This window comes from Protomyctophum bolini, assembly GCF_963924005.1.
Source record: "Protomyctophum bolini genome assembly, chromosome: 14".
NCBI classification, from domain to species: domain Eukaryota; kingdom Metazoa; phylum Chordata; class Actinopteri; order Myctophiformes; family Myctophidae; genus Protomyctophum; species Protomyctophum bolini.
The window spans coordinates 25,021,527-25,049,366 of NC_137875.1; the positions used below are offsets into that span (position 1 = coordinate 25,021,527).

A 27,840-nucleotide genomic window follows, 5' to 3' on the forward strand; every position below is an offset into this window, starting at 1 on the left:
GTCACCGCATTGAACACACTGCTAAAAGAGTACATGGGGACGTCTTACCTCATTAAACGCCATATGATTCTCAGAGTCAAGCTACAATAGTGCAAACCAGTCAATCAGAATATCTGTTTAATAAGAAAGACTCGGTGGGCAAATTGGAATAGTATAAGTTCTTGTAAGTTATTCATCAAGTAAAGGTGTTGCTTTTGTTATGGAATATTTTAGCCATCACCTTTATACTTCCTTTACCAGTTAATGGCCACCTATTTAGAGAGGCTTCCACAGGATCTGCAGTATGTTGTTTTTATTAAATGCTTTATGTACAAATACACAGGTTAAACACAGAACAATGCTTAGTATAAATTACACATTGTCATTGTATACAACAAATTGCTTTCAACCCCGCCCCCCAAAATAAACTGAAATATAATGCCAGGATCATCGTCTAACATCTTGGAACGTTTCAAATGACGTTATAACCGTGGATTATATGCGTTACTGTTTATACACTAATGTACACAACTAACCATCAATAAATCATGGAGCTCTGGAACAGTTGCATGATTTAAAAGCTTTAGTTTAGATTCTTGGACATTAAACCTGTTTATGTTCTTGTAGTAAAGACGTGAGGAGACAATGTTTGCTGTTCAAAACGTTTGTGCCAGTTTCAACAACGGTATGGTTTTATTTAATGGATTTCTTCAGGGCTATAGCCACAATGTCAAAAGTATGTCTTCTCTATACGAGTGTTCTGTGTATAAGGAATAATAAGCATTAGTTTTGAAAGATTTCATCCAGTTCGTAAGTGTAATTATCAAATGATACAAAAGTCATGCACTGTACAAAATAGTCTGAAAACACAACTGTTTTCCAGTTTTTGCATTACTCATTGTAATATATTTGTAATGGGTAAATGATATATGTTTACGTTATGTATGTTTATGATATTTAAATATGAATAAATTATATAACGGTACATATATGGGAAGTAAAAAGAAATGCCTCTGTAGAATGCAGGTATGCCAAATGGTGTCGAGACTTGATAATGTTTGTTAACATCAAAGTATCTTCATAACGAACAAAACATTATGGTGAACCGTATGAATGACCCGTATGAATCACTTACAACACCAAAGTAATCCATTAAAGCAGTGTTTCTTCTTCTTATTATTATTATTACAGCTGAGCTATGTGGCAGGCTCATCAAGACACTGCAGGGTGACTGGGAGTGGAGAGAACCAGCATTTCAGTAGCAACGGGGTGGGGGGGGGGGTGGCTGTAACATTTGGAGAGCCACTGCATGATGGGGCTGACTAATGAACGTCCCAATAGAAGAATATTTCTGTGCGAGTTTCTGTCATCTCGGATAACTCTCAAAAGTTTAATTTAAAAAACAAAACTGAAACAAACAAACTTTAAACATTATGAACCCTATTAGCGAGCATCCCTGTTCTGGTGGCGAACACTTTGCATAAGAAATAGCAGATCTACAAGCTGACAACACGTTGTGAGCTTATAGATCGGATATTTCCGAGAAAGATATTTGGTATAGAGGGACAAAAGGAGGGGGCCTATAGTAGGCTATAAACCCCTCTGGGACTCCGCTCAACTAGTATAATGGTTAGTGGTTAATGGGGTTTGGGGTGGGATGGGGTTTAAGATATTTCCTTTGTGCGTTCTAAGAAGTTAGTGGTTCAACATCAGTATTTTTATCGAAATACTGATGTTGAACCATAAGGGAATATTGTGCTAAATGTGCGTTCCTTTGACAAAATGTCCTGAAGGAGGTGATGGTGGACGCAAAAGGAAGGAAGGTCTATTACAACATTTTATGAGGAATCTTTTGACGTTGGAGGCCAAAGATTTGGAGCACCTGTCCTTCAGTATCTTCCATAGGGATGCTCTCTGTAGGCCACCCTTGCTGGCCGTGTTGCTGGAGCTTTGAGACTTGAACGGGTGGTCGCCCATTCCTCCTCTGCAAAAACATGAATTTGAGATAAATTTAGTGTCTATTTATTTACCCCATTAAGATCTGAGTCTACACATGCCCTTCTAAAATAACATGGATGCTTTACACACACGCACAACGCTCGCCCCCTTGTTTTGATTTCTTTTTTCACTTTTTTGCCTGTCCAAAATGGGGACGGCAGGGAGAAAGAGTTTAATGGATGACACGGTAGTGACAGCTCTCAGATCATCATGGCAGTGAGTTCCAGAGAGTAGGACCATAGTGACCGATAGTGACATAATGCACCTTCAGTAGATTTAGAAGTGGGCAGTTTTCAATCCATCAAGTAAGTCAGCTAGTGTACCTTCCTATAATTTGATCTCTATCCCAGTGGTTTCCACTTTCCAACCAGTGATCCGGGGACCACCGCAGTCGTCCTTGCGGTGGGTTCCAGGTAAATGATGGAAAGTTGATAACCAAGTGGACCCTTATAGATTTTTAACTCTTGAGAGCGTAAAATTAAACCAAATGAATCCGTACGTGTCCATCTCGTTTAATTGTATGCTCTCAAGAATGACATTTCTACATTATTTAATTTAAAGTAGTCTAATAGAAGTAGAAGAATTGTTATTTTGATCAACATTTTCACTGCAGGAGAGACACTGTTGTTTCTCCTATGGCTGTATACCTAGTACTACCACATCAATACAGCATGAAATCTTTGTATCTATTTTTGTATTGACCTGTACGTTCCATTCTACAAACTGTTAATAACATTTTCAATCAAAATCTTATCTAACGATAACAAAGTAAGTCTTTGGTCTGAGAGGCTATAAATCTCATCAAATGGTGGTCCGTGGCTCAAATGCCGAATAAATACTGGACCTTGATATGAAAAGGGTTGAAAACCACTGATCTATCCCATCAGACCAAGGACATTTTTCATTTGAGGCACAGCAGGGGTTACTGCTGCTCGCTGCAAAGAACATTTATTTAGTCTGGAAGCCCCAATTCCTGTACAGCAGTGGTTCTCAATCTTTTCAAAAATAATCGTATTTGAACTGGGGAAACCTCCCCCCACCCTGATAAGCACTTGGAATTGTAAGAGTTGAGTCATTCAATTACTCAATTTAGTTTTCCACAGATACATATTGTGAAAATAGCCGATTTACAAGCTCACGACTTTCTCATAGTAGAAAATGTAGATCTATTTTCAAATTAAAATGTGTATGACGGGGCAAAGTAACTAAAGTTTTCAAATAAATGTAGTGGAATAAAAGTAGGCCTACAAAATTTACCTCTGAGATGTAGTCTAGTCAAGTAAAAAATAAATAAAAACACCTCAATTTAAATACAGTACTTGAGTAAATGTACTTGGCTACTTTACACCACTGGTCATAAGTATAAAAAATAAAATAGTAGAATAGATACTGAAATATGCACATTACTGCCCACCACTGGCTGAGTGCACACAGCTTTAGGTCCAAGTCACAGTAAGTATTGTTTGTACTTACTTCACTATATCTCGGAAGCAAATATTTCATGTATGATCTACTCATACTACATTTATTTTGAAACGTTTAGTTATTGTAGATTTTGATTATTACAAAACATACAGTAGGCCTAACCACTTCAGCCTTATATACATTTCGATCTACAAGCTCACGTGTCGTGACGCATTGTGAGCTTGTAGATCGCCTATTTTCAAATGATTTTTATACATTTGAAAACTTGAAATGGGACATTCTGCATAATGAGTACTTTTGCGTTTGGTGCTTTTAAGTACATTTTGATGCCAATACTTTGAATTCCGGACGTTTACTTGTAACAGAGTATTTCTGCATTGCAGTATTGATACTTTTCCCTGTCAGTGTCTTCATTTTGGATTCTTCCTCGGTTCTCCAAAACCCTGGTTCACAATTGGAAATGAATGAATGTTCTTGCAGGCCCACTGTGCAAACCAGTTTATGTGGAGAGCAAAGAGTGAATGAATGAATGAATGAATGAATGTTCTTGCAGGCCCACTGTGAAAACCAGTTTATGTGGAGAGCAGACAATAATTGTTTAGAGTGCTTCTCTGGTAAACAATCTCGATGTGCAAAAGACAACTCACCTTTTTAAAGTGGGCATCAGCAGTGGTGGAAAAGTATCGATACCATCATGTAGAAGTACTCCGTTACAAGTACAGTAAATTACCAGCATTCAAAAAGTACTTGAGTAAAAGTGTATTGAAATCAAAATATACTTAAAGTGCCAAAAGTAATAGTGTAGAATGTCCCATTTCACAGCATGTTTCTTTTTATGTATGAAAATCCTTTGAAAATTGCCGATCTACAAGCTCACAACACGTGACACGTTGTGATCATGTACTGTAGATCGGCTATTTTCAAATAGCCAAAGTACTGTATAAGGCTGAAGTGGTTAATGTATGTTTTCTAATAATAACTTTAATCCAGTGAGTAGACTACAGTTTTCAAATAAATGTACTGTATATATTTTTTTATTTTTCAAATAAATATATATATAAATATAAAAAATACCTTAAAATTGTACTCGAGTACATGTACCTTCGTTACTTTCCACCCATGTCATATTAAAGATTTCAGGATATATGGTTGACTTTCGCCAAGTAAGATAATGCTGTGCATTGTTGCATCCCATTCAAACAGCTGTTTCTACTCTCACTATACCACAGTATACCAGTCAGTTAGTTATTTGTCATTTAACAGCATTTAGATAGTGGTTGGAGAGAGGCAGGGCATTTGAGGGATGGACTTGACAACAAATGGGTCAGAATTTGAGCCTCTAAGTTGATGTAAAGTGTCCTCTCACCAAATTAACTTCCCTTACCATAGTTGTTGTATGTCTCATCATTGGCTCCGTGTCCATATTCGTAATATTCTGAAATACTAAAATATAAAAGTTGGAAATGTCATTGTCAAAACGGGCCTAATGTTATATTATAATTATAAATTATTTTAGAATATGGTGAATTAATTCAATTCTGGACCAAAAAACTATATAGCTACAGTACAGTAATTGAGTGAGGCGCACAATGCTGTTATGCATGTCATTAATGGTAAATGAGTTGAATATAAATTGGATTACATTTATTGGTCAGTGTTGGTATTATAGATGGGAAACACATGCAGGATTAGTACAGAAAATGTAATAACATTTTAATACATTTTAAGTCCTCCTGTAGAAAACGGTGGTGGAAGAAATATTCCAGCACTTAGTGGTGGAAAACAACGAGCTATGTAGATTGGCTATTTTAAAATGTACGAAATCTATATAGGGCTGAAGTGTTTAATGTATGTTTTGTAATAATCAAAATCTACAAAGTAACTAAACTTTTCAAATAATTGTGGTGCATATAAATACCTCAAAATCATACTTAATGTACGTATTACTTTACACCACTTACACTGACACAAAAAGATTCACTGTTGGTAGCCCTTAAAGTTGCATGTCTCGTAAATCACAACGTAGCTAGATGGGATGTCAGATTGACAGAAACATCATTTGTTTTCACATGGTGATCATTGGAGGAACTTCCTTTTTTTAAGCCAAATATCATTAATCAAACTCATTGACTCATTGATTCACCTCTTTGACTGATTGACGTTGTTTTCCTCGTAGCTCTCGTCATCATATTCTCCATCGTATCCGTCATCGTAGCCCTGTGGACAAAGTGAACAGCACGGTTGGCTTCTCCTCATTTAGTTTAATATGAAAAGGATGATGAATGATTTACTTCCACAAAGTTCACCCACACCAGGAAAGGAAGGGACGTAAAGTCGTGTCAAACAGGGAGCATTGATTAAGGTTTGCAGGCGAATGGATCGTAATAGTGCAGACCTAATTGACATGATCCTAGCCAACTCACTCATCGATCTAAACTATTGATATGTTGCTGCTAGAGAAATGTGTGCAACTGCTGTTAAAATTTTAAATATCAATACAAATGGGCTGAATGATTACCACAATGCAGCAAGGCGAGCAAGCGTACCTTAACATTAAGTATTTAAAGATGAAATGTGATGGCACCAGTTCAATCCCATTATATTCGCTCAATCGCTCTAGGTCTCTATTTGAGCGAGCTTTCGCTCAAATAATGTTGAGATCTACAGTACGCACTACTATTTATTGGTTCTTTGATTGGTTCAGGCTACGTCTCCAACGCAATGGCTGAGTCAGGCTGACGCTTGAGGTGTTAGACAGAAATGTAAACAACACAGAGTACAGTCAAGTGAAGTGATCATTTCCTCTCACTTTGGTCTACTGAACGGTGGCTTTTCAAGCCTGTTTTAAAGGAAGCCAGTGATCTGCATTTTGTTGAGGGAAGGGGTCAGGGCATTACACTCTTGGGTGGCAATGCTGAAGGAGAATTTACGTATGTTTTGAAGTCTATCGTCAGACGGGTTCTTGAGATACACGAGATAAGGCAGACATCAACCACCTTATCTTATATACATCTACACGTTTAGGGTTGTAGATCGAAGTAAGAAATGTGAGTACTAAAAATTCCAAAAATTCCAAAATGTTACAAATTTCATAAATTCTGTCAGTTGTCAGAATGTAGATCAGCAATGTTTTACAAAAGCAAGTTACCCACTCAGCTCTCCAACGTTCCAGTGTGCCTTTATATGAACATGGATTGGACTCAATTAAAAGTTGGGGATTATGTCAGGGATTAAGTTGTTCAAAGCATTATTTCCATTCTGTGCTGAAGGCATTTCATATACTGATGGGATGAGCAGCCTTCTCACTAATTTACCATTTTGTTAGTGTTCCCATGTGAGAATAAAGGGAGCCGGCGGCCCATGGCCACCTCACTCAGACTCGGACTTAACCATAAACTAACCCAATACGGCCATATATAGGCATGTCGCTATGACTCACACAGACGTAACCATAAACAAACCCGATACTGGTCAGGTTCTACTGGGTCTCACCCCCCGAACCCACCTCACCCCTGCACACTTTGACAAGCTGGAATGGCTTACAGTAGGGTTGATGACAGAGTACAGCATCTTGCATGGGTCTGGTCCACAAGATTCGATACACCACCAAGATACCCGTGTGTGTGTGTGTGTGTGTGTGTGTGTGTGTGGCCAATCAGTTTTGTTTTGGGTGAAATGTTGATGGGTTGTAAATTGAATAATGCATAACTGTGTGGATATAGTATTAGGCTACCAGTACTGCAAGCTTGCTAGGGCACTGATACCATATCTGTGTAGAGAATACATCGTTCTGATTATAGAAAACAACCTGAATACATTTATACTGTAAGTGGTTCTTAAATATAATAGTATGTTTTGCAGCATGTCTTATTACAAATACCATTGATTTGTCTTCTCGGGCTTCATGCTGCACTTTACTCTGAATGGATTTTTAAAAGCGACGTACTGCTTGCGTATAAGTGCAGCCCAGATAATGAAGCTTGGTTCTTACAGTCTGACACCTAATTGGAAAGACAATTAAGACTCGTCCTATTGAACAAAAGCAGGGCAAATAAATCACGTCTTCACACCAGTGGTAGGGAGTCTTGGCTCAGTTTAATTGGGACACCAACATCGTAAAGGTCCTCATGAACAGTGTTCCATTATCTGTTGAAACCCTGCATGTCAGTGGTTTTCAACCCTTTTCATATCGAGGTCCATTATTTATTCAGCGTTTGAGCTATGCACCACCGTTTGATGAGATTTAGCCTCACAGACCCAAAACTTAGAAATGCCTTATTGTACTGTACCATAGCAGAGGGTACAGGTACACGTTGATCAAAATAACTATTGGATCCATCTGACAACTATTGGTGGTGTTTATTTGATACAAACATATGAGCACACCAGAAAATAAATATTTTGTTCGTTGGATAAGATTTTCAGGCCTATAATGTCACCACACAATAAGGTATTCTGAACTACAGTAAACGTCCTGTAATTCTCTTAGTGAGTCTCATAAAGAACAAAGGGCAAGCTGTGTCTCCATTTGTCTGAATTGTTACACTTGACACAGACTGCTCTGTAACACAGCCTACAGTTAGAGACTTTCTATCCAAGCCAATGCACTTTATTTATAAAGCACATTTAAAACAACAGTGTTAACCAAAGTGCTGTACACTCGGTACCAAACAGAGAAAGAAAAAAATACCAAGAGCAATACATAATCAATCAACAGGGCAACATAATTGCATAAAGCAACTCTTCAGCATGTTCAAACGCCAGTGAGTTTTCAAACGTAATTTAAACACAGGCAAGGTTTGGGAAGCTCTAACATGAGGTGGAAGATCGTTCCACAGTGTGGGCGCACGCTACAACAGAAAATTATCTATGTCCCCGGCGGGATTTCAGCTTTGTGTTTGGGATCCAACTCGTGCTTCTGTTAACCACATGAAGCTCTATAACATCCCTATTCTCGCGTGAACATTCTGCGCCATTAGCAGATCTACAGTCACGTTGTGAGCTTATAGAGTGGCTATTTTCGGCTAAGATTTCTTGGGGGGGGGGGGGGGGGGGGGCCTAGTACAGTATAGAACCCTGGGGACTCCGTTCAACAAAGTATGCGTATTTAAGTGATTTAATAACATCTACTGGAGGTAGTAAGGTAGTTCTGCATGAAGAATTCTCATCCCCATAATTGGCTAATCTCACAGATGTGGGCTCGGCAGTGTATCCAGCAGATATGCAAGGCATCCTTAAAAGTACCCAGAGCGCCCTCATTTTATTTTATTCTCTGGGTATTTTCATACCATCTGTAAGTACAGTAAATGCTATACACATCTAGAGCACTCACACTGGGGTTCACGCAAACTTTTACATATCTTTTATGTCAATGAAACAGATAATACAGGAAGAATTTCCTCCATTTTCAAAGTATGACCTTGTGCTATTTCGACAGTCAATGGATTAAACTTTTTTTTTCTCTCCTCAAAGCCTCCCAAAGCTCTGTGTTTAATCACATTACGACACTGACTGCATAGCCTCCGTGCGGTTGCCACACTCACGCTTGAGACCGAGCAATTCATCTTGTTCTGATGCAAGTGATTTGTGGAATTTATGGTTTGCTGTAAAGGGTGCAATCTCACCCTCCACACCTTTATCAACGGTAAAGAGTAGCCTACACGAAGAATGGATTCAGTCAAAGATGTCACTCTTTAATAGCAATTGTGTTTCACCATTGTACAGCACGGTGCTGCAACCCCATTACTTAATGCTGATTTGATTAAATAACATATTGACCAGAGCCTGAAATCTCCTGTGAATAGTTGAGTTGGATTACTCTAATACGGGATCTTCGAATCTAACACACTGGGTCTTAATTTAAAGATGTGTCTAACAAAGCACGGACAACTGAACTTTCCACCTGAACTTTTTAATTCACCATCATGAATTTGAATTAGTCCCGCTATAGTGGCAGAGCTCTGAGAATGTCTGTCAGTCCATCTTTCCATCCGTGAACCACTTCAGTCCCAAACAAGAATGCTTTGCTGTGAGCCTTTAGCTTCCCCAGATGAGGAATGCTACTGATTTAGATGATTCTGTTATATCATTAAAAAGGCATGCCATTTAATGTTAAATAGCAGATCTTTATCATTTTAATACATTGACTGTTGGAAATAGAATATGATTATCACTAGTTTCCCAGGCAGCAAGACAAAGTAGAGACCTTTAGGAGGGCCATTCAAGCCGCAAGTAGAGCCTGCCAGTGGAGCCTGCAGAATCCACCACTCCCAAATGAAGTGTCAGGAGTGGACCTGGTGAGATGTAGGAGGTGCCCGGCCAGGAGTCAAGCCATATTGCCTAGTCCCTCCACGCGCCGGATTGCCCGCCCAGTCCCACCCAGTACCGGATGGCCCGCCCAGTACCGGCAGAGTAGTTCTGGAGCAGCGGATTGTGTGTCCCTGGTTTTTCCCTAATGGGACTGATCGAGGGTAGCTACTGGGACGTAAGTCGGGACTTGATCACCCCGGCTGGGTCACCCGAGTGATTCTGATGTGTATGATATTATCAGACCCGCCGAAACCCAGAGGACCTTGGGATACATTACTGAGGATACGTCCCAGGTGCATCCATGCAATGTTTTTTAGTTAATCTCTTCTCCACTAGTCCCTCCCTAATATTTTAGGTCTATTTGACGAAATTGTCAATATATTTAGTCATAGTTTTAGCCATCATAGCTTAGTTTTCATTTCATTTTCGTCAGTGAAAAAAAGGTAGTCGACAGACATTTTTCGTCATAGTTTCAGTCGACAAAATGGGCACAAGAGTATAGTAAAAAAATATGTTATTGCTATAGTAACAGTCTGACACTATAGGGCGTAGGCACAATGGAGGGCATTCAGTAGCTTTCATCCTCACATAACATGGCGTAACCAAGGGATGGCATGCCCCAGGAAAGAAATGGGGGTCTCATTGCTTTACAAAACGACACACACACACACACACACACACACACACACACACACTGACCTTGTGTGGCCTTGTGTTGTGATTTCAGTCGTTGCTATTAACGGGAGCTACATACAGTACACATGAAAGCTCATATAGCCTACACATTGCAACAAACATACATGTTTACATGTTTTAACAGGCCTGTTGCCACGACAAGCGAGTTGCTCACAGACCACCTCTAGAACAAGGCAACTATATACGTGGAACTTCTGAAACCGTGTACATAACCAGGACATATAACTTATGTGGTTATGAAGGTGAAAATGGCTGTCCCATTTACAGTGAGGAGAGAAAGGCATTCCATTCATTCTTATCATGTAATGGCAAATACATGTACACACTACTTGGTCAGCTCAGGTGGCGATGTGTTGTGCAGAAAAGAGAAGCATTCAGTCCTGCACAAAATTAATATTCATTATTCATAAAGGGGAAATAAAACTCATTGTTTACAGCATTTAAAAATTGGCCTGAAGCCAAACTTATATTTTGTGTCCACTATCACTGCAGCCAGCAGCAGCACAAACATCATAGCTCCATGTGAGTTAAACGAAAGTTGCGCTATATGGTAGATCAACAATACAAATTACACTAGTTTTGTGGATTCATTTATTTTAAATGAGTGGCCCCCATGCAGTGCCCTAACCAAATGACAGGAACTACTTAATATAAATAAAACCAGACCAGAACTCCCACCACAGGACTCATCAATTAATACCTTTGCAAACACTATATTAATTGCAAGTATATTTCCTTTATTAATGTCAAGCATTTCCTACAGCTTTAAGTCCAAAAATCTGAACTAACCATTTAAGTAAAAAAAAATCGATTTGCAAAATAATATTCAAAGATTTGCACACTCATGATTTTTCTAAAATAATTGCAGATCTACAAACTCGTGGCACAAGTGACATGATGAGAACTTGTATATCTGCTATTTTTTGAATAGCCTAAGGAATTGAAGATGACATGGATGCTTTCATGGTTTTAACGGGTTAAGAGTAATACTATTGGCCTGGGCCGTGGCTCAGCGGTCCAGGCACCTTGGCTGGTAATCCAGTCTGGCAGTGTGCAGCGGGTTCGACTCCTGATCCCGACAGCCTTTACTGCATGTCATCCCCCCATCTCTTACTGTCTGTCCCTCCATAAAATAAAAGGCGAAAGCCACAAAAAAAAAACCCATTTAAGAGTAAGACTATGGATGCCATCCACCCACTAACAATGGTTGCTAAACTAGTAGGCTATATCATGCGTATTGTGGCTGATACAAATCAACAGGCAGAGACAGAGTATCTAAGGTTTGACAGGCATTTTATTGTAACCAAAAGCATGCTGCAGGAGATTTCAGCATTTTAATATAACTTCAGCCATATACATTTCGGCCATTTGAAAATGGCCTCTATTCTATTTTTGATTTTTTAAATATATTTGTATACATTTTATTAGGGCTGTCAAATGATTTCATATTAATTAATCATGATTAATGACCATTAATCGCTAGATAGTGCAGAGTAGATTATGGGATACTGGCATACTGTGGATATATAAAATCAAACAACTACCATCTGCAGGTGACTGTGGATATGTCTTTTATACACCAACAACATTGAGGAGGACTGAGTTTAATTTCTACACATAAGAACAAAGCTCTGCCAAGTTTACACATACAGGGCTATATCTTGCGCCTTAACCCTTATCCTTAAACTAATTTGCCATTATTTACTATTTAAAAAAACCTTTTAAAATAGTCCAAATAGCCAATCTACAAGCTCACAATGTCTCGATGTAGATCCGCTAGTTGAACCATTTAACATTTAGGGATAAGGCATAAGGGTGGCGCAAGATGGAGCCCACAGTCCGTGTGTTGTTGGCTATAACTTCATATTTGAGAATGATTTCTTTCTGCAGCTTAGCTTTCCAGCATGTTGGAACATAGAAGGTACATAGACAACATATTATTGAATATTGATACAGACTATAGGCCTATACCTCCACTGAGAGTGTGTGCGTGTACGTGTGCGTGTGTGCTTGTGCACGTGCGTGCCATCAGGAATGCAATAAAGCCCTGCAGGAATGCAATAAATATAATATAATTTCACTAGAAGAGGTCCTCTCCTAAAATATTACAATACCTGGCAGCCAGCGTTCTCTGACTTATGAGGATATAATTGATACTACTAGTGTCCTACCTCCATTTTTGAGCGGTGCCTAACCACTCCATTATGTAGTAATGTGTGTATGTCGCCGTGTCTGTCCCTGTGTCTGTATGTCCGAGCACGGAAAGCTGCAACACGGTAACTCTGTCATTTCTCGAACATTTCGGACGCGGGAAGTCTCGCCGGAACCGGGCTGCCCCCCCTGGGTGTGTTCCTGGGGGTCTGGATGTTGCGGGGACCCCCACACACAGTACAGTTGCATCACTCACTTCACACAGGTGTGATTTTTTTAACCATAATGACCGGAGCCCTTGTGAAGGAAGAACTTTGGTTTCATTTTGACACACACAAGCTTATTGTTTTGTATCAATAGGGAGGATTGAGGAAGCCTCTTGAGCAGTGTTGATTTCGTCGACTATAAGATGATGAAAAATGTCCGGCTACCTTTTTTAATGATGAAAACTAAACGGCTCACAACACGCCACAGCGCGACATGTTGTGAGCTTGTAGATTGACTATTTTCAGCATGCTAGCAAGTGTATAATCAGCCATTACGCCAACAAGGCCTGCCAAAATACATTTTAGTCATACATTTTTAGAATAAGATCTTATATTTAGTCAACTAAAACTACATTAAAACCAAAATATTTCAGATGAATAAAATATGACTATAACTAAATGGAATTTTATTCAAAAAACTATGACTAGAGCTAAATCAAAATGCTGTCAAAATCGACACTACTCTTGAGCCTATGATTTCACACTTTCTCACATTCACATTCATTCTGCAAACTGATGCACGTGAATGATCGATTGCTTGTTTCCTTAATTAGACACAATTCATTAACAATAATGTACAAATATTGAACAAAGGCAGATCCTTATCAGCTGTTTATTGACAGCTGTGCGTGTGCCTCAAAAAAGTCTTTGTATATAATCACAATTAAAGTTACGGAAAACTGAAAAGAATTTACTCACAAGAAGCAGAGCAGAATGCATTCATTAGCTAATAACTATCCACCCATGACTATCAATTGAGCATGTGGGAGGAATGGATAAACTGTTTAAACTGATTAACCCCACAGTGAAGAAAAACAAAACACAAACACCAACCATGCATAAGTGCACACTGGTTACTCCTAGAACATCTGGAGTTGCTTCACTTCGTTCGGTTTGTCGGTCCTGTAGACCCCCATGAATGTGCCCGGTTCCGGCGAGCCTTCCCGCGTCCAAAACGGTCGAGAAATGACAGACTTACCGCGTGGTTGTACCCGGAACATCCAGACCCCGAGGAACAGGCCCAGGGAAGTCTGTTCCGGCGAGACTTCCCGCGTCCGAAACGGTCGAGAAAAAGTAGCACTCACCAGCATTCAAGCCAGTATTCAAGACACAGCACATGAACTACTGAAGGACTTTTCTTTTTGTTAGCAATTCTGTAAACTTTCTGTAAACTTTCTATCCAAAGTTAATAAACTATTTGGCATAACGCAAAAGAGCCTACAGTTGCACTATTCATTAAAAATGAACAAGCCAGCATCATTTACATTTACGTCAGAATAAGTAATTGTTTTAAAATAGGCCAAGAGTGGGAGTGAGTTGAGCGAAAATAATGTCTTGACCATTCTGCACTCCACTTGCTCAACCCCTGAAAATCTAAGGGGCACGCTTGCTTGGTAATCAGTAATGCAATTTGTTTAATGGCTGCCACGTTTAGCTCTCTTGCAATTAAACTGTCTTGGCGTCTGAGAATTTACAGTATCATTTTTTTATATATCGTTATACAAATTTATGCTGTAGACAAATATCGTACACAAGAAGACCCAGCTATAGATGCACTCAACTAGGTCAAAGTGGTTTGAACCGACTGACTGAAAATATATGACATGCCCAAAATAGGTTTAGGGTTGTTATATGCCGTACCACATACAGTAACCAGCCCTATACAGTTCGGCAATTTGAAAATAGCCGATCTACAAGCTCACTGTGAGCTTGTAGCCAATAAGTTTGTACTTTTACTCAAGTAAAGTACTTTTTCCACCGCTGGTTGCCTGGTTCTCACAAAGACACAGGGGAAGTACAGCAGAACTCAGAAGCGTGCCTGGTTTTATGATCCATGTGTGTTCTCCAGAACTTTTGTGTATGAACAACAAGAGGAAGAGGTGTGTGTGTGTGTGTGTGTGTGTGTGTGTGTGTGTGTGTGTGTGTGTGTGACTGTGTGACTGTGTGTGTGTGTGACTGTGTGTGCGTGTCATGTATGGGGGGCTGGGATCAGAATAGTGAGAAAACATTACAATCATGAATTATAAAGAACACATTGACATACAGCTACTCTCATCTTCTCTCTTTTCATATGGGAATGTCCAAAATGCTGTCAAGTTTTGAATCAATATCACCCTCTAATCTATTAGATACAATTATTGGAATTGTCACAATTTCACAGTATCAGTTATAGGAGAGACACTGACAACTAGACAAATTCCATCAATCAAAGCGGTCTCCAGAGAAATCCCTGTTACACGATAAACATACACATTGCATGTCCTCGACGAGGCAAATTGGAGAGAGTTAGCGGTGTAGACGCCCTGCGTTTTGCTGATCTGTTTCTGTGCTCCACAAGATGAGAGAAAAACAACCAGCGTTGCAATATCAGGTATACTTCAAGTGACTAGCGGCGTGCGGGGGGGAAAAAATTGTGTGCAGAAAAGTCCCGGCTACACTTTTGGAACTCTTTCAAAGAAAATTGAGCACCAATGTACTGTACGCAAATAAATGCACCATGGTGCGATTTGAGGGAGAAAGTGTTCTGGACAATCTCGCCATTCTACAATCACCTCGTCTCACCCCAGTCCTTCCAACCTCCAATTACACAGAGAAAAAAAATATGTCTAGCTTATTATTTTTTTCTTACTCGTCAGAAACACACAGGCTCTCCACCCGAACTCAATTTGGTTTGATAATGAGGCTGTGCTTGTGCATTTCCCCATGCTGTAAATTCCTGAAGTGTTAATTTTACTCTTGAGCGTGTACCAATGGACACTTTCGAGTCCATTCGTACACTCTCAGGGTTAAATTAACACTGAGCACACACAGGCAGACCAATCTGCAATTTCCAGCACACATACTGTTGGCAGGGCTTTGCTTCTGCCAGGAAAGCTCTGAGGAAATTGACTGGGGAAAGTGTTGCCTTTTTTTGTATGAAACTTGGTAGCTCACCTTGTGGGGATCTCAACACAACCTTGAAAATCCACACATTCTGAGAACACGCATGCTAATAACGTGAATATTTTCATGCCGAATAAGGATTCCAAAACCATAGCATTTTAATGGCCAAAAATGGTTTAGAACATTTTGTCTATCGGTACTGTATGTCCAAACACTTGACTCCCAAACAAGCTGTACTGTATCTTGACAAGTACTGGCTGGATTACTATGGAAATTGCTATGCAACTTCATGCCAGATGATGAACCATATACTGATTTGACCCTTCCTCTAGCACCACCATTAGGTGCATTGCCATTAAAATTGCTGATCACATTCATGCTCCCCAGATGATTTCCCCGACCGATATGTCGGTGATGCCATGGCCTTTCCTCTATAGCACCAGCACTGTTAGGTCGAAATGCCACTTTTGCACACTGCAAACTCATAATCCAATAGGCAGATTGCAGAGTGAAAACTTTGTGATTATGGTGATCCCACGTGATTCAAGACACCGATACGGTTCCGTAAAGATCCGCCCCCGTCTGCCTCTATTGGCCTACTGAACGTCCCCTTCTGTGACGTGCACGGAACTGCTTTGCCTCTAGTCACGTGTGACGTCCCCCTTGCGGGACTCTGCAGGGACTAGGATTTACTATTCTGTGCCTATCGGGTTGCAACTCGAACGGGGCTGAGTCGGCGCAACCGACTTGGCAACGTTCGACACAGCTGTTCACGCGCTGTAGTATGAATCCATAATACGTGGCCTGCAGGCGAGGTGCAGCCTGCACTGACCCCTGTTTTAAACAAAGGATAATATATGCCACGTCGGTATAGTTGTTGAGAAATAACGCCCAACAGGCCAAGTTGTTTGATCATCCTGAAGGGGGACATTTCTAAACAACTATGCTGACGCATATAACAAAAAACATTGCATGGATGCACCTGGAACGTATCCTCAGTGATGTATCCCAAGGTCATCAGGGTTTCGGGTCTCTCGAACATCATACCCCTCACTCAGGTGTCCCAGCCGGGGTGATCAAGTCCCGACCTACGTCCCAATAGTAAGTCGGGACTTGATCACCCCGACTGGGTCGCCTGAGTGAGCATATATTAGGCTTTTCCCCTAATTCCAGTCTTAGAATCTGACTTTTTATTTCACAACATATACCCCCACTTCCACTGGGATATATGGGGCGAATTAATGAGTATTTGGTTTGGAACAGACCCATCTTGTCTCTTTCTGTCATAGTGATATTGTCCTGCATCAGATCATGTGTCCCTATCCTGTCAGGTTCTCCAATAGCCTCTTCTGTTTGTTTGTTTTTTGTCTTTAATATATTAAAGGACGACTTCAACCATTTTCAATCTTCATATAATTGGTCCACTCCTCGCTAATGCTCATTATAATGTCCACAGCGCCCTCCTACAGTATATGAGACACATACCATATGAGCATTAGTGAGGACTGAGGACCAATTATATGAAGATGAGTTGAAAATGGGTTCTTTAATAAATACATTTATAAATTGGCGTGTTTCCTTGCTTACGGTAATGAATGTATCTACAGGCCTAAGTGTTGTGCTGAGCGGACAGTCAGACACAGTCGCCTCGGAAAACAAGGATGTGTTGATCAAATGGAATCAATTGTCGCTTACTGCATTGTCTATTTCTGGCTTAAAATCTGTCATGTTGGATACGGCACAAAAACAAGCAGGGCAAATTGATATGAGCAGGTGCTCTGAGCCATTGATTAGATAGTGGTCTATTATAGAGCCAAGCGGTCATTATCAAGAAATAAAATAACACACAGCTGAATTCAGCGATTGACCAATCAGAATCAAGCGCTCAACCAAGCTGTGTAATAACATGGTGTAACGTGTCCAAAGGGAAGAAAATGTCACAACTCAAGCTTCTTTAAGTCTGAACTGATTATGCTCCATCCTACCTCTCCTGCCCAGAACTCCCTGCAGACAGTTGCCGCCCCAGCCCATAGGAGTTTGTGAAATGACAAATATCACCCTCCCCGTGACCCTGCCCAGCCCTCCCCTGGAACACCAATTGTGTTCGTATCTATAGATAGTGACTCGACAAAGCCTGATGCACTACGGTAGATTTAAAACCCTAGACGCTGCGGTGGTGAATCATACTCAAATGCATGATTATAGGAGGTAAATAGTGCATTTATATTGTGCCTTTATCCAAGGCATTCACCCACTCATTCATAGTAGATGGCGGAGGAAACCATGCAAGGCACCAACCTGCTCATCGGGAGCAATTAGGGGTTCAGCGTCTTGCTGAAGGACACTTCGACACTAACTCTGGGGGAGTGCGGGATCGAACTGGGAGCCTTCCGTCTCCCAACTGGCCGCACTGCCACCCCCTATGCCTATACGATACAATTAGTACAATTCAAAGAACATTGCAACCTATGTTTCCCATTGTGGGCTTAAAGACTTACGTAGTCGTCGTACGTCTCATGTGTGATTGATAACAGCGGGATCCTGTATCCTAGTGGATTGGTGGACACGGTCCTGGCTCGGGGAGCTTTCACCTCCCTGCTTAAACTGGGAAGGGTACTGTGTTTTCCTGCTGCAGCACGGACCACTGCTGCACCCCTTCCTATACCCCCATGACTCCTGGGGAAACACACACACACACACACACACACACACACACACACACACACCGTGGTGTAAAGTAACTTCACGTACATCTTCAAGTACTGTACTTTTGAGGTATTTTTGTTTTTACTTTCTTCAGTATTTCCAATTTTCAATACTTTTATTTACATCTACTCCAAGAGACATCTCAGAGGCAAATATTGTACTTTTGCACTATTTGAAATCTTTAGTTAGTTACAAATATTAGCCACTTCAGCACTATATATTTTTCGGCCATTGCTCATTGGTAATCGATAACGGAAGCGATGATTGATTTATTATTGAAGTATTTATTTAGCATGATGTCTGTTTCGTTGCTTTGTAAACATGACTTTTGGACACAGCGTAAAGCAGTTGCTTTGATTACCCTGCGACGAAATAACGCTCCTCCTGCATGGAATCATGAACCCCATCTTTCTCACATTTTCTGCCGTGTCTGCACTTATCGGCACTGAGGGCGGCCATCATTTCCAGGAGTTATTATGTGCACAAAATGTGCCTCGGCAGACACACATCAACGGCAAATGGTACTTATGAGCCCTGGTGCCTGAGCCCGAAATGAGCGTTGTGGGAATGGATACGGTTTTGTATTTTATGCTTTATGTTTTATCTGTCGACCAAACATCTCCAGGATTTCCGGCTGGATTTAGGGTCACAATGATGTGTATTATTTTGAGGAACAAAACATTTTAACGAATGCAGGGATGCGAACACTATACTCCTAGCAGATATACTTCGCAGTCCAACTGTGAACCGAATATAAACACTCGGAGAACAACCGGTGCATATTTCTCATGAAGATTTACATTAACCATAAGGAGTCAAATCTGGGGAGGGAATTGTTAGCGATTCTAAAATTGCCAACATAATGCCCAGGTTGTACTTAGTCCTCGGTCCGTTTCCCTGAGTTAGAATAATTAAGGATATATGACGCTACACTAAAACTGACCCGTGGCAGGTTAAAACTAAACTGTGGCTTCCTGTGAGGTTAGGGTTAGGTTGGGTTTATATGACCCGAAGTTCATTTTTAATTCCGGACTTTTACTTAGTATTTCTATATTACAGTATTAATACTTTTACTTAAGTAAAGTACTTAATTCCTACCACTGGTTGTGTTACCTTAATTGTTGTGGATAGGGTGGATGTTGGTCGTAATAAACTCTGTACAGGCCTGCCACCACTGGTTGTGTTACCTTGTTGTGGATAGGGTGGATGTTGGTCGTAATAAACTCTGTACAGGCCTGCCACCACTGGTTGTGTTACCTTGTTGTGGATAGGGTGGATGTTGGTCGTAATAAACTCTGTACAGGCCTGCCACCACTGGTTGTGTTACCTTGTTGTGGATAGGGTGGATGTTGGTCGTAATAAACTCCGTACAGGCCTGCCACCACTGGTTGTGTTACCTTGTTGTGGATAGGGTGGATGTTGGTCGTAATAAACTCTGTACAGGCCTGCCACCACTGGTTGTGTTACCTTGTTGTGGATAGGGTGGATGTTGGTCGTAATAAACTCCGTACAGGCCTGCCACCACTGGTTGTGTTACCTTGTTGTGGATAGGGTGGATGTTGGTCGTAATAAACTCTGTACAGGCCTGCCACCACTGGTTGTGTTACCTTGTTGTGGATAGGGTGGATGTTGGTCGTAATAAACTCCGTACAGGCCTGCCACCACTGGTTGTGTTACCTTGTTGTGGATAGGGTGGATGTTGGTCGTAATAAACTCCGTACAGGAGGACCACCACTGGTCCTTATTCGACTGGACTCGTCTGAGCCGTTCAAGTAGGACAGTTCTCTCAGCTGCTGCTGCCTGATCTCATCGTTGTAGTCCTGTGGGAGAAAACAACACAGTGGTGTTGATTTTGACGGCAAAGTTTGACACCATTAGTCATATTCTTTTGAATGAAATTCCATTTAGTTTTAGTCATATTTTAGTCATCTGAAATGCTTTAGTTTCAGTCGACTATGTACATATCGGAAGTATTTTAGTTGACTAAATCTACAGTTGATTTTGTCGGCTACTAACTAAGTACTGTACTTTTCGATACTACATATACTTTTCTATTCCATTACATCTCAGAGGCAAATTAGTAAAAAAAAATTGTGTCCAGTGTCCACTACACAGTATTTGGCAACCTAGTTACCTTACTTTAATAGTAAAACATAAATAACTTTAAGTAGGCTATAATTTGATGCCATTAGTTTAACTCTAATATTGAACACAGTAGCCTACTTTTACTTGTAACAGGTATTTCTATATTGTGGTATTGCTACGATCTACTTCTACCACAGGGAACAAAACACGCGTAGCGTCACATGAGCAAAACAAGGACATTTGTCTTCAAAACACAACAGGAAAAAAGGCCTATCGAAGTTAAAAATCTCTTTTACAAGAGTGTCTCGGCCAGAAGGCAGGCAGGCAGCACATTAAGCTGCGATCTATAACTTTCATGTCCCACCTGGGGTTTAAGCCCGGGTATGTAGGCCAATATGCCACACGTGCACAGAACTTAGTAGTATATTACGACAGAAAGCCCTGTTTGGTGGAGGATATATTGCGCTTTGAGTTTCATGCTGCTAATACATGATCTTGTCAACCAGGTAGGGACAGTAAATGTTGAAGCTTTAAATTAAACGTGGTCGCAGCCAAACAACAATGTATAACAAAATGCAGACATTAAAAGTTATACTTCACACAAGTGCATAATATTTAGATCAGCAGGAGAACCAGTAAAATGAGACAAAAACAAAAGTCAGCATAGCGTGCAAGATCAAAAAGCTAAATTAGATTAATTTGAGAAACATTGACAGTCTGATTTGCCTTGCCTGCCATTCCTCGAGCATCGCTTTAAAGGCATCCAGTGATGCTTGTTCCCCAAGGTTTAAATCCATTCGCAATGAATTCCAAGCTGAGGACGCACGCATAAAGCCTCTTTTCTGCTTGCAACAGCAGCAAAATGTCATCAAATTAAAACTCTCGACACACACCGAAAATATGTAGTTTAGCTGAGCACTGATTCTTTCATTGAAGAATGACATGGTCAGCCTCGGTTTGGGTGTCCAGTCTGTTGGCAAGTTTTAGAATAATGAACTAGATGAGAGATCGTTAATGAAGGAACAAAATGAGTATCTATAGGATCCAACAAGTGTAAAACGCAGTTCCTAATTTATACAGTGTGTAGTTGGTGAAAGTGTACAAATGAAACCAAATGGACTCACAACGGTCCATTTGGTTACATTTGTACACTTTGCAGAGTTACAAAATTATTATCTTTTAAAGCGATATTTTACTTTCAAACATGTTTTGTGTCATTTTATCATCTACTCAGGCTTTTGTGAACACCTCAGACAGTTTTTAAGTTGCTTGATTCAGTAGATATTGGTATTCATTTCACCCCTTCCTTTACAAACCTACTTCATAGACAAAAGGTATCCTTCCTCCAAGTTGTGCTGCTTGTCAAAATGTGAATTGCAGACTTGAAAAGAAAAGTCCAAGGCACTCCGTCTTTAGTGAAAAATGAAATAGTTTATTTGATGATGAGCAAGGCAAATAAATAACAGGACCTACGTGTTTCGACCAAAAGGTCTTCGCCAGGGTCTATCTGGTGAGAGAGGAAGGATACCTGTACCTGTATCACCAAAGAGCACCCATCTAAGAGCCACTAACAGATCCCTGCAGCGCTTCCATTTCTCTATTTCTATTGTAACTTCAATCTCCATTTTAACCATGTTAGATTCATTGAAAACACTCGTCCTTGGTTCTGGTGAGTTTTAAGTTAATAATAGGTTTGTATATAGGTGTTCACTATAGGCAGTATTCAAATCGCCTGAATTTCTCTTGAGGCGCGCCACGTCTGTCTCACATACTGTAATGAATACATTAAAGCAATTTCATGAATGTGATTTGTGAAGTCACACACATTGACCTGTGACCACCAAATTATAAACGAGTTCATCCTCAAATTCAAGTGGATGTTTGTGTCAGTGAAATTTAGATGAAATTCCCTTCAGGCATTCCTGAGATATTGCATTTTTCATGATAATAGGATGTACGTATATAGGCTACGTATTGTGCTGTATGTGTAGCCTACGTATGGACTTACGTTTGTACAGACAACCGGATAACATAATTATTGCCTGTGGCCACAGCAACTTGGCTGAAGAGGGAAAATATTTTGTGTATGTTATTGTTGCCCTTTTAAGGACAACTTTGCACTATTATGGTTGAAAAAGCTTTTCCTGGATGTCTCAAACGTGGCATCTTTTGCGTTTATTTCTAAACATATTCTGTATTGAGACACACCTTGTTGAACCATAATATTAAATAAGGGTGCCCTTTCATATAAATTACTACAGGAAAAGCAATTTTCTCTTTTTATTTATGCACTCGGCGGGCTGATATTTTCAACAATTTTATGTAAAAGATAATTGCAGTCTTCTCATGTTTCTAAAGCATTTTGTCTGTACGAGCCATATGATATGGATGAGAATCGCATAGCAGATAACAGGCATGGATAACACATTATTCATTGTCTGACAATGAATAATATAAATTGGGGTTATTTCCTGCAGGGGTTATTTGTAAAGCCTGTAATATTGATATAGGCATAATATTTGAGAAATGGAGAATATCAGCCGTGCATAGCAGTTTAACCTTGACTGGCTTTGCAGAGGTCAAAATGTTATAACATTACACTGAAAAAAGGCAGCCCTCTGCACACTGTGCAGATTTTTGCACCGTGTAAGAGCACCGTTTCCCAAACAGTGGATCGAGGAAAAAAAGAAAATCCATTAATTGGAGAGGGAAAAAATAGTTTTAAGAAGTAGTGAAAATAGCAGATCTGCAAGCTGACAACATGTCGGGATCATCACGAGTGTGTTGTGAGCTTTTAGATCGGCTATTTTCACTAGTTTGGTTATTTTGTTTATTTTCACATTTCTCTTTGGGTCTCGAACTAAAAGGTGTGAGTGGTTCCCATTCTCTCCATCACCTCACCCAAGTTTACTGGCGGGGTGTTTCTTTGTCACTATGCTGCATACCATTACACATGTAGTACACTGTGTTCATTTAACTCTGATAGTGTAATTGCAAGGGTCCATTTGATCACATTACATTAATGAGAATTTGACTTTGCACAATGAATGCATTGTTTTTCTTAGAACAAAACAAGCTAAAAGGTCGCTAAACAAAAAGGAATTATTTCAGTTGGAAATAATTGTCATTTTGTGGAACTAAATGGTTGTGAAATGAAGCATGAATTAGCCCTAATAACATTGAATCATTGGATAGTCTCCAAAGTAACAACAGTCGCCAATTAGATATTTTCCCCGGTTGTAAAAGTCTAGCTGTAAACACAGCGGGATGAACAGTGGTGGTAAAAGTACTCACATGTTTTTTTACTTAAGTAAACGTATCAATACTGCAATATGGAAATAGTCTGGTAATAAAAAAAATATTTTATGTAAAACTGCAAAAGTATTGGTATCAAAATCTACTACTAAGTAGCGGAATGTCCCCATTTCACAGCTACAAGCTCTCAATGCGTCGCATCGCAACGTATTGTGAGCTTGTAGATCGACTATTTTCAAATGGCTGAAATGTATATAGGACTGAATTGGTTAATATATTATTTAATCTACAAAGTAACGAGTATAGTAACTAATGTTTTGAAATAATTGTAGTGGCGTACAATATTTCTCTGGGATATAGTGGAGTAGAATTAAGTAAAAGTACAGAAAATAGGAAATACTCCTGTAAGTAAAAAATACCTCAATGTTGTACATTATTTGAAATTTTACACCATGGGTATTAATGAATGAATTTAATATACAGAATGAGACAGATTTCATATGACCTGGGGAGCCGGTAAATGAGATCCATTATGTTGTTGAGTCTTTGTTGTTGTTTGTTATCCTGCATTCTGTGGATAATCAAGCTGTCTGACTGAAATACATTCACTCATGCGTATTCCTCTAAGGCCTTGAATTCCACAATTCCACACAGTTACATTCATGAATAAACATACAAATAACACCAGAAAGGGCAGCTCTGAGGAGAGCATTATCTCCACCAGGCTGGGTGGTCTATGCATGGGGACCTGTAAGATGCGGTTAATTGCAGCCGGCAGGAGGACCCGAGGATGCTGCAGAAGGAAAGGGCATTTCCACCACCACAAACGGTTCAACTTTTCACATTTGTGACGCAGCGACAGATTTTGTGCATTTGACTTGCACTGGCCTCACGATCCCGCCTAGTGTAACGGGAGAGGAATGTGTTAATTTGAAAGAGTCTTCCTCATCTTATTGGCAGCATGCACAAGAAATGTGCCGTGGATCAGTCCAGTGGTTTGCGAGATGAGCTACAGTACAGATGGACAGACAGAGGTTAAAACATAATCTCCCTCCCTGGCCTTCAGCCAGTCCGAGATAATAACCAGTAAGGGCAAGGTCGCTTCTCAAAGTTATTAGTGCAGGCGCGCCCGGCAGCCGGCGAAAACTAGAGTTCTCAACAGGCCCTAAAATTAAGGCCCTACCTGGGCCCTCATCAAACCCTGTACACTCAAGAAAATGTTCCCACTACCACCCTCAGATCTCCATATACTGTATGGAGCTCACCTGTTCTGACATTCCATATGTTGATCTGACCTCATTAAACCCTGTAGACTCAAGACATGCTCCATATACAGTATGACCAGTACAGAATTCAGTCCATGTTGATCTGACCCCCAATGCCAAGCACCAGCGCTCGCCCAGCAGTCTGCCGTCAACGAGGCGGATGCGTGCACGCAAGGTCGCTTCTCGCCCTCAGGCGTCTTACTGGTATAGTGCTTTTATCCAAAGTGCTTTACATAGATTGTGCATTTCATTCACCCATTCATACACCGATGGTGGAGGAAACCATGCAAGGCACCAACCTGTACATCGGTCCCAAAATGAATACCAAACTGCATGGGGTCCTTCAAATAAAAAATAAATAAGCCTGCGAGCAAGGGGCAGAGGTTGTGCTTGTCGCCTCCGTCCTGTGTCCACAGGGAGCGGTACGCAGTCACCTCCAACACGCACCTGGAGCGAGCTCGCTGCTTACCATGAGAAAGATCAAGTACTGGCACTCTGTGACCCACACAGTCCCTCAGCTGGAGCTCGTTGACTGATTGATGAGCAAACCCATTAGAGCATAGCTTTTCCTTCTTGCCCGGTTTTCTGTTCTACTGACAAATAGCACAGCCTCTGGCTACACCGCTCAGTAGGGAGGCAGAAGTGTGTGTGTATATGCCAGCTGTGTATAGAAGATGGATTATTGTATGACCATTGACCACATAGGGTATGTAGGCTACTCTGCACTGCTGCTAAAACTATGATGAAAAATGTCTGTCGACTACCTTTTTTCACAGACAAAAACTAAACATTTTAATAAAAACTAAGCTATGATGACTAAAAAGTGTGAAGTGGACTGACTAACTAATGAAATGGCAGGTGTGGGGAATTGGGCAGGTGTGGGGTATTTGCCAAATCAAGCTAATGCTGGTGTTGCCATTGCCAATTGGCTCATTTGGGCCATGGGCAGAGCCTTTCTGGCGGTTCTGGACAACCGCCTATCCGGCCCAACTCGACACCGGGCACTGCACTCACTTGAGTCATCCGCGATGCGTGTGGTGAATTTGAAGTTGGTGGTGCGAACGGTTCTCGAGTTACATGGATTACAGACGTACAGACGTACATATGTATATACGTACATACGTATGAAAAACATTTTGGTGCATTTATTGTAATAATTGTAGGTATTTTCAATACTTTTACTTCTACTCCAAAACATCTCAAAGGCAAATATTGTACTTTTACGCTACTTATAATTATTTGATAACTAGATTCAAGCAAATTTCAAATGATTTTGATACATAAAAAATGGGACCTTCTGCAAACAGAATTTGTACTTGTAGAGACTATTTGTACAACAGGTGATTGACACTTTTACGTAAGTAAAACATGTGAGGCTCGCCAATTAGGCTATAGAATAGGAAGTGATCGGCAGCAAGTCTGACATATTTTTTTGCATCCTGGCTCCTGCTTTACCAAGGCAATATGCAAGACAAGCGCTAGACCGTAATGAACACGTATTTTTGGACTTGTTCCATCCAGTATGGACTTGAATAGTGAACCAGTGTGGGTATAATTCCGGTAATGAAATTAAACTGAGAAAAAAGTATATGGAATACAAAATGCTGACCATTAAGTGGGACATGCTGAGGTAGAGTCCCCATTAGTGAAAAGTGGTCATCTAAGCAAGGCATATTGGTTCTGTTGATAAGATGCATCTATATATAAAGTATTCACGCCGACGTTTTGCTGTTTGTTTGTTGTTTCGGAAACCTCGATTGACTTCCACTACACTCAGGGCCACATTTACATTAATCAAAGGTGCAGTCAGTGCAAATTGCCCTGCCTGCGCCTTAAGTGGTTTGCGCTGGTAAGGTACACGGCGGAATTAATGTCTGATTTACGAAGGTAGCAGCTAATTACTCAGTCGCTGAGTGGGACCGCGCCTTCATATAACCACGTTCTGCATTTGAAGTAGAGCTTAAGGGGCAATTCAGACCGATGCATTTCCCCCCCCCTCCGCAATGTTCTAATGCTTAATTTATGCTCTGTTCTACTATGGTGTCACACGCTGAAAATAAATAGCAGAGCCACAAGCTCACAACGCATCGCATCCGCCATGCTTAATTGTAGAGCTAGATCATTTTCAGCACAAAATCCGACTTAAAATGTGATTAGCTCAACCGTCCAGGCACCTAGGCTGCTGAGCCAGCCTGACGTTGTGCCGTGCGTTCGACTCCCCACGTCTTCCCCGCTATCTCTCTCCCCATTTCCTGTCAGTCTACTTTCAACCTATCAATGAAGGCAGAAAAAGCCAAAAATTATACATCTAAAAAAGAATACAAAAATAAGATTGACAAATGAAATAGCAGATCATTGAACGTTAAATTCAAACATTTTTGGAGGAACGTGAAAGTTTCCACCGCATCTGAACTGCGTGTGTGAGATGTGTAAACATCTGTTCTGCGTTTCTCCATATGCCTGTAGATGTTTTTCATCAGTATCCAGTCCACTCTCACCCCTTTAATACTATAGTTAAAAATATCCCAATACATTTCTTAAGTCTAAAGGTCCATACAGACTGAAGCGTTTTTGGGGAAAAACAGCAGGAAAATTTGTGGGAAATCAGTCTGCAAGCACCATAAGTTCATATAAATTCGGGTTAAATTGTTGGAAAACATGCCCCATAAGCTCTACTTCAAATGCAGAACGTGGCTAGATTCCCATAATGCTTTGGTGCACTGCTCCTTCTTGTGGATCGGGGGAGGGATGTCTTACTGAGACAACATGTAGTCCAGGAAGTAAGTGAGCCCAGTGTCATCAGAGACACTGGACTCACTGCT

General features: G+C 40.5%; 1 protein-coding gene across 1 annotated transcript in view; it reads right to left on the bottom strand.

Annotated features, from left to right (window-relative positions):
- Nucleotides 1-1,868: 1,868 nt before the first annotated feature.
- khdrbs2 (KH domain containing, RNA binding, signal transduction associated 2) overlaps nt 1,869-27,840 on the bottom strand; it is a gene marked incomplete at its 3' end in the record, with an annotated part of 72,332 nt that continues 46,360 nt past the window's right edge. The window contains exons 5-10 of the mRNA XM_080782929.1: nt 20,091-20,233; nt 17,693-17,793; nt 13,804-13,904; nt 5,546-5,619; nt 4,787-4,845; nt 1,869-1,963 (exon numbers count right to left, since the gene is read on the bottom strand). Of these exons, the coding sequence (XP_080639055.1) occupies nt 1,869-1,963; nt 4,787-4,845; nt 5,546-5,619; nt 13,804-13,904; nt 17,693-17,793; nt 20,091-20,233 (573 nt within the window). The remainder of the gene's footprint in view (nt 1,964-4,786; nt 4,846-5,545; nt 5,620-13,803; nt 13,905-17,692; nt 17,794-20,090; nt 20,234-27,840) is intronic.